Source organism: Gavialis gangeticus, unplaced genomic scaffold, assembly GCF_001723915.1.
Source record: "Gavialis gangeticus isolate Ggan-Ray unplaced genomic scaffold, GavGan_comp1, whole genome shotgun sequence".
NCBI lineage: Eukaryota > Metazoa > Chordata > Crocodylia > Gavialidae > Gavialis > Gavialis gangeticus.
In genome coordinates, this window is record NW_017729032.1 from 13969964 (window position 1) to 13978369 (window position 8406).

The 8406-nt window shown below is 45.3% G+C and overlaps 1 protein-coding gene across 3 annotated transcripts in view; it reads left to right on the forward strand.

Annotated features, from left to right (window-relative positions):
* Positions 1-8406, forward strand: part of TMEM135 (transmembrane protein 135) — a 447390-nt gene that overhangs the window by 383013 nt on the left and 55971 nt on the right. For all 3 annotated transcript variants that reach the window (XM_019524781.1, XM_019524779.1, XM_019524780.1), the window contains 2 exons: positions 343-384; positions 7218-7364. In XM_019524781.1, coding sequence (XP_019380326.1) covers positions 343-384; positions 7218-7364 — 189 coding nt within the window. The remainder of the gene's footprint in view (positions 1-342; positions 385-7217; positions 7365-8406) is intronic.

Below are 8406 nucleotides of genomic sequence, written 5' to 3' on the forward strand. Positions count from 1 at the left end.
ATCTTTAACCACCCATGATTTCACATCATTTCTGCCGTAGATCTTGGTCAGTATTAAGCTCACAAACAAAAAGAAAAGAACCTTTTTGCTTTAAAAGCTCTTGCTAAAGGAGACTTTGAAACAAGGGTATCTGGCTTCCAGATTCAGGTTCCAAGAAGTTCCAAGGCCCACAGTACAGATATTAATATTTTATTACCATATTTGTTACACCATCATTATTTTCCATTCCTGGGAAACTGTTGTCCTGTTAGGGAATTTTTATGCCAGTATTTAAACTATGAGTTGTTGTTTTTTTTTAATGTTGCCTGCAAAGCAAAACAAAGTATCTTTTTTGTGTTTCAGGTGCAAAGATGGCTTGAAAGGATTTACATATTCTGCACTTAAGTAAGTAAATAGCTGCCTTTTATCTCAAATTTCCTCTCTGTACACTGGTAGCTGAATTTTGTGAACCCAGAATTTTCTTAGAGGCCATACTGTTATAAAATCTTTCATGCACATTTCAAAAAGAGTATAGCATACAATTTGCAAGAGGGAAAACTTTCTAATTTGTGACTCTCTAAAAAGAACGTGAGAAAAATTAACGTGCAGAGGTATAGCCATAACACTCACTCTTCCAGAGCTAAGAATCACGATTCCCTTCGTTGTATTGGAGTGCCATGGCTACTGTAGCTTGTCCTGAGTCCAGTTCATTTATGATGCTTTGTACTAACAAAGTTCTCTGAATACAGAAACTCCATTTAATAGGCACCAAACCCAGGCACATACTGAAAGCGTGGAATTTTATAATGAAAAATATGGATGGAAGGACCTCAGGCCGTCATCTAGTTCAACCCCCTGCTCAAAGCAGGATTGTTTGTCTAAACTGTCCCAGACAAATGTTTATCTAATCTGTATTTAAACTTGTAATAACAGTCTCTCCAGTGCCTAACCACGTTTCTAGTGAGAAAGCTATCTGTATGCCAGTCACTCTTGCAGCACCCTCATCCAGGCCAGCCAGCAATGTGTTCGGGGTTCCCAACCAGTTTATTTTACATGAGACAGCCTTGTCCCTGCAGTAAATGAAACAAGCAAGTGTGAAAACCAAACCAAACCCTGCCGCCTTTCCTCAGACCTTGAGAGGGGCAAACCAGGCTCGGGGCCTCTTCCTGAGCAGGACAACCACCTCTCTTCTCTCACCTTGCACTCTGCTTCTGGAAATCTTAACCTTTTTTGTGGCTGCACCCTCATTTATCATCATTGCTCCCAACCTTCTGCCCACAGAGTCAGCTGCTGCCTACCTGCAGCTGGCTTTCAGCACCTCCTTACACCCTCGTTATTTAACCTAAAGACTATTACTTTCTTGTCCTGATCCCTTTGGGTGCAAAGAGCAATTTTTATAACAGCCCTTTTAAAATATCAGATTCCCCATCAGTCTTCTCTTTCCCAAACTGTCATCCCCATTTTTCAAACCTTTCCTCAAATGTCATGTTTCTAGATCTCTAATCATTTCTGTTTGTCTCTTGTGGACTTCCTCCAATCTTTTAATATCTTTCTCAAAGCACCGTGATCAAAACAGGTGTGGTCTCATCAGTGCTGAATAAAGTAGAAGAATCACTTTCTGTGACTTGCATATAATATTCTTGTTAATGCATCCCAGAATGCTATAAGATTTTAATTGCAACAATGTTTCCTCATTGGCTCATATTCAGCTTGCAGGTCTCTATAATCCTGGGTCCTTTTCTGCAGTATTGTGGCCTGGTCAGTCGCATCCATTTTGCATCTTTGTGTTCGATTGCTCTTTTATTTGCAGTTTTCCTTACTGAATTTCATGCAGTTTATTTTAGACCATTTTTCCAATTGACCAGGGCATCTTGAATCAAATCCTGACTGAGTCTCACCTGTCTGTTTCCCCTCCCTCCTTATTGTTATCTGTAGATATACTATATAGACATTCAGTTCAATCTATTGTATCATTAATGAAGATATTGAATAATAGTGGATCCAAGACAGACCCTTGAGGAATCCCACTTGGCTTGTCCTCTCACTGATATTGAGCCATTGATGACTACCTTTGGAGTGTGATTTGTTCCACTTTGGGATGGTTATGGCTAGGTCTGTGTGTGGGTAAGTCTTTGTTCTGCTATATCAGAAACCTGGGTTGTACTTCTAGTTCCTTCAGAAGTTACTTTGTAGTGGGGAAACCACACCTACACCATTAGGGCCTGCACAGATTCACTTCTCTACAAGCAGGTGAATAGTCAGCAGATGTGGATTCATGTGTGTAGCAGGACACTAAGGTGCCTGCTACTCTCAGAGCAAAGGCAGGAACCCAGGTGCCGGTTGCCGGGACAATTGGTTAAGGAGGGAATTGGCCGCACCTGCACCTGGTCAGCTGACCGGAAGGGGCAGGGCCTGGCTCCCACGTAAACCCCAGGCCTGAGGCCAGGAGGGCTGTTCCCTGCTGGCAGCCAAAGGGAAAGAAGCTCTGCCTATGTGGAAAAGAAAAGAGGCCTGACTGCACAAGCAGCTCCTGATGCTGTTATGGGATGGAGTATTCCCTGGTGGGTATTGAATGAAGTTTTAGCTGAGCAGCTTGGATTTTTGTTATAGCCTAGGGGCTTTGTGTTTGTGTTTGCTTTTTGACCGGTGCTTTGGGAGAAGCTATTAGGGGTTGGAGGAGGCCTTATATGGGACGCACAGCAGCGTGGAGATCCCAGCCCCAGAGAGAGGGGGCAGCGAGCGCCAGTGAAGGCACAGTGCCAGACAGGGCTGCAGAGAGCCCAAGAGCCAGGAAGGCTGAACAAGGAATGGATGTTGCACATTTGTGGGAAGACGAACATTTCCAGTTGCAGCAGAGTCGGGAGGCAGATTTTTGGTATGCGCTGCAGGAACACCTAGCCCAACGAAATGGCGAGGTATTGAGACCAGAGCTGATGAAGACAACCCCGAGGTTCGAGGTAAGAAACGACCTCCTATACTGAATTGAGCAAGCGAAGCCAGAAGGAGGGGAGGTCGTACAGTTGTTGGTACCTCGGTGATATCGACGGGCCTTATTGAAGGTGGCTCATGAGCTCCCTATGGGTGGACATTTGAGCTGGGACAAAACTGAAGCCCGCATTCGAGCAAGATTTTTTTGGCCAGGACTGTTGCAGGAAGTGGCGAGGTATTGCGCTTCATGTCCCATGTGCCAAAAAGTGAACCCAAGGCACCCCCCAAAGGCTCCTTTAATCCCGTTGCCTCTGGTAGAGGTTCCCTTTGAGAGGGTGGCTGTGGACATTGTGGGGCCGCTTCCCCGAAGTAGCACTGGGAACTGGTACATACTAGTTTTACTGGATTATGCAACTAGGTACCTGGAAGCTGTGCCAATGCAGACCGTGTCCGCATCAAACGTGGCAAACGAACTTTTGAAGACATTCTCCTGAGTAGGACTCCCTAGAGAACTACTGACCGACCAGGGAACGAATTTTATATAACGCGTATTTGAGGGAGTGAGTAAAGCTTTGGGGATTGAACACCTGAAGACAGCCGTGTATCATCCCCAAACAGACGGGCTCGTGGAACATTTTGATCAGACACTGAAACAGATGCTAAAGAAGTTTGTGGTCAAGAGTCCTCAGAATTGGGATAAAATGATACCACCTTTGTTGTTTACTGTAAGAGAGGCACCCCAGGCCTCAACAGAGTTTTCACCCTTTGAATTATTATACGGCCAGCAACCAAGGGGAATCCTGGATCTAACTAAAGAGAGTTGGGAAAAACAGCAGAGTAAAGACCAAAACATGATCCGATACATGATCCAACTGCGGGAACACCTGGAAGCAGCTCCAAAAGAGGTTTTAGGAAATCTCAGAGAAGCCCAGCAATGACAAGTGAAATATTATAACTGAGGCGCCTGGGAAAGGAAGTTTGATGTGGGGGACTGCGTGTTGGTTCTATTGCTGGACAGTGAGAGTAAGTCACTTGCCCGGTGGCAGGGACCCTATGAAGTTACGCACCAAGTGGGGCCCATAGACTCTGAAGTGTATCGGACAGATAAGCAGAAAAAGAAACAGGTATACCATGTTAATATGTTGAAAAAATGGGAAGACCAGGAGTGTATGTACTTAGCCCCTCATCCTGAGGAATTAGAATCGGGACCCGCGTTAACCAAGGGAAGTGGACCAGGTGACGTAGAACTGGCCCCACGACTGTCAGAACAGAGAAGACAGGCTGCCGAGCTAGTCAGGGAGTATAGAGAGGTGTTCCAGGGAACCTCTGGGGAAGCTCAGGGTGTGGTGCACTGGATAAAGACTTCTCTGGACCAGGTGATCCATGAGAACTGGAGACAGATTCCCCAGTGATTTCAAAGCCAGATAAAAACGGAGATTGCAATGATGCTAGAGAAAGGTATCATATGCGAATCTCACAATGACTGGCGGAGCCCCATCATAGCAGAAAAGACAGGCCTAAGTGGCACCCTACCAAGGCTGGCTAATGTGAGGGAGGATTACCTGCAGCAGGGTAACCCCTAACAAATCCCACATGGTGTGACCTTGGGGAAAAGGTGAGTAGGAGGCGCCTGAAAACCTCCACTTTCTGAGTTACCGGGTGACCAAAGAAAGGCCCAGAGAAGCCCAGGATCAAGGTGGTACCTGCAAACGTGAGGACCCACCCGGGTGAGTGAGGGCCTTAAGGAGGGAAGGTGTGTAGCAGGACACTAAGGTGCCTGCTACTCTCAGAGCAGAGGCAGGAACCCAGGTGCTGGTTGCTGGGACAATTGGTTAAGGAGGGAATTGGCCACACCTGCATCTGGTCAGCTGACCAGAAGGGGCAGGGCCTGGCTCCCACATAAATCAAGGCACAGTACCAGACAGGGCTGCGGAGAGCCCAAGCGCCAGGAAGGCGCGGAGTGTGACAGAGCGAGATAGGGCTGTGGAAAGCTCAGGGAGGACAAGGGGAGGGCCAAATTACAAGGCCCCAGATCAAACCACATCAGTATCATCTGTGAAGCTTGGGCTGCGGTGTAGGGGGAGAAAAGAAGCCGCAGATAATGCCCCCTAGCAGCGGGGCAGAAAATGGGCAGCCTCCCACTTAATTACAAAAATTAATCAATTAAGATCAAGGCATGGCAGGCGAGAAGGCAGGCAGTTGACCCATGACAGGAGGGGAGGGTCACTGATACAAGGACTCCAGAAGAGGCACTCCTGTCACAATGTGTCAACTATGTGCTTTGGCTTCCTATAGACTTTTGAAACAAGTTAAAAACCTTTGTCTTTATTTTAATTTGTGGCTTGTGCCCTAATCTCTAAAGCAGTGGTATTCAAACTGTGTTCCCCAGAGCCCTGGGATTCTGCAGTAGGTCATCAGAGAGATTGAGCCTAATGTGAAGGTGGGCTGGAAGGCAGTGTGCCCCCATTGTTGGGCTGCATCACCTGGCTCTGCATCAGCTCACATGGCCCACAGTCCTAGGGAATGCATGGCAGAAGTGATATGAAAAGGCCCTGTGACTTTAGGAAGTTTGAAAACCACTGCTCTAAAGGATCACCTAAAACTCCAGGGTGTTACTTTATGGTCAGTGTCTACACTCATCTCTGCAGGGGATAGAAGTCTCTCAGAGCCAGTCTTAGGCTGCTGAATGAAATCCTGCAGCATTTAAGTATCATCCCAAACCACAGGAGCCTTCTGCTTCACATGTAAGGTATGTTACTTGACCTTGCTTTCTTGTAGCACTAATACATACCAGCAAAGATATTTAAAAAGAACCCTTAAAAACAGATACTCCCCAAACATATGATTGAAGTAACAGCTTGCTGCACAAGCTTCTGCTACAGGAAGCCAACAGCATATTTGATATAATTGTTCAAAGAATTTTTATTCCCATTCCCTTTTCCAGGGCTTATTTCTAAACATTGCTGCCCGTGTGTACTTTACTTCTAAGGTAATTACTAGATTCAGCCCATCTTTTTTTGTTAATTTCAGAAAAATTTTCCAATTTGCAGTTCATTGGAGGTGAAGGGAATACACCTCAGGTGACTTGAGTCATGTGTCTTAATACACTACAGGAAGGTTCAGAGATACTTTGGTAATAAACATGGCATAAGAACCGATCTAGACAAAATAACTTTTCCAAACCTCAGTTCCTATCTATAAATGGGATTCCCATCTAACACGGAGGTTTTGAGGTCATACTCAGTAAGGGTTACAAAGTTCACAGAAGTGGTAAAGTTGTTCTGAGAATTAGAATTCAGAGTCTTCTGGCCTCACCCTTTGTTCCTTCCCCAGACCAAAGATAAGAGGATCTGTTCCATCTACATTCCCTCGTGAGCAATACTTTTGTACTACACACATTGTACTATTATCGTAGTCACAATGTAGACAGTACTCTCAATAGAACATGAGAGCCCTCATGGTGCAGATGAAATGTTGAAGTCAAAACTTTCAGAATTTCACAAGTAAGTGCCTGGCAAGCTCTCCTTCATGCTTCCCAATATTGATTTTAATGGCTTATAGCTTGGCCAGATCTGGTCTTAGATCCTGGGAGACAGAAAAAGGCTGACTCATCTCCCTGCCAGATTTTATAATCTTTGTTCAAACCCCTTTGAAAATGAGCTGTTCAAAAAAGCCTGTTTTTTCATATTGGAAAAGTTGCGTATTTTTTACTTCCTACATTCTCTGAAATGGCTGTCACATTTTTCTCAAAAAAATTTGGGGGTCTGGGATGACCATGATTCTGACTTAGACACCAGGCTTGGAAAACTTCAGTCCAATTGTTTAAAGTTTAACAAAATTTCAAACGACAGATTATAATGGAAAGTATGAGGCGACCTTCTTTAGGGGAACACTCTAAATATGCCTGTAACATACTCTAAAATGAACACGCAGTACTCATTTTACAAATACAGTCCTGATCGTCTGCTCCAGTATTACCCTCTTCTCTTCTGAAACTTCTTGGAGATCTCCTTCACTTTCTCATCTGGTGTTTTCCATTATTAGAGCTGTGTTTGTTTCAGAACACATTGCACTCTTTAGGTTTTTTCTTTAATTTCATTTTTAAAGAGTTTTGTAGTTATCTGTATGAGAATAAATAGAAGTCACTATACTGATTTTTTTCAGACTGGGACATAAGCCTTTCCATCTCCTCAGGATCAATGTTTGGTGCAATCACTGTGTGTGTGTGTATGTGTGTGTGTGTGTGTGTGTGTGTGTATAGTTATATACAAAAGTTACAATTATCATTTCTCTTTTCAATTTCCTTCCAGGTTCATTGTAGGAAAAGAAGAAATTCCCACACATTCATTTTCACCAGAAGCAGCATTTTCAAAAACAGAAAGAAAGTTAAAGCCCTGTGAAGATGTATCACGGCAAATGAATATAATGACTCTGACAAAAAAACTTGTTGACAAAGTGTGAGTCAAAAGGAAAGAAAAATTTCTAAGTGACACTTTTTTTGGTTACTCTAGTTTATATATTTTATGTAACTATGCTATCTTTAATTAGCCTTCAGGTGATTTTTTTTTTAATTCTTATTTTAACAAGTAAATGAAGTAAGGTCTGTTATTCAATAGTGTTACTGTATTTCTATACAAGGATAATTATAAATTTGTTGCAATTTTCCAATTATAGAATGTAATTAGTGGAAGATTGTCTTAATTTCATTCCCCCTCCCCCCACCTTGGCTCCCACTGCTGTGGCGAGGAAAGCAGCAGCTTGGGATGAAGGCCCACATGCCTTCCTCTTGCTCCCCTGTACCTTGTCCCTGCAAAGCCTGCCCCCCACTTGCCCCTTGCACCCTGTGCCTACCCCCCAACTTCTTGCCACCTCCACCCCCTGCTCTCCCCTGCAGCCTGACACCCCATCCCTTGCACATTGTGCCTGTTTTCCCCCAGCCCCCTCTTACATTCTGCCACAGCTCTGCTCCCCAGCCTACCCAGCCCCTGACTGCCCCACCCATGTCATTGCCCCCCCTCCCCCCCTTGCCTTCTGCTGCAGCTCTGCTCCAGATCTGGGGCACTCAGCAGCAGAGAGATCCCAGCCAGGGAGAAGTGGCGATAGCTCTTGGCCAGGCAGGGTCGGGGCTGGAGGGACTGGAGGTGAAGCAGAAGGTAAGGCTGGAGGAGGCAGCTGGGGAGAAGGGAGTAAGAGGAGGTGAACAGACAGAGGCAGAGGGCCAAGTGGTGGGGTTGCAGGCTGCAGGTTCCTCCCCCCAGCCTCCCTGCACTCACCCACTCCAGTCACGTGCCCCTCCCCTGCCAAATGAGCTATTTCAGCCCAGGGTAGGCAGCAGCTCAGCTCTGGCTTCAGGCTGGGACTCAGAACCAAAGCTAGAGCTAAGCTGATGCCTGTTCAGCTAACTGAAATCCAAGACAAGGCTTCTTGTTCCCTTATGCTTATTGGAGGGGGAGTAAGGGGGACCTCATCTTGGATTCAAGGAAACATGTTGGTTTAATA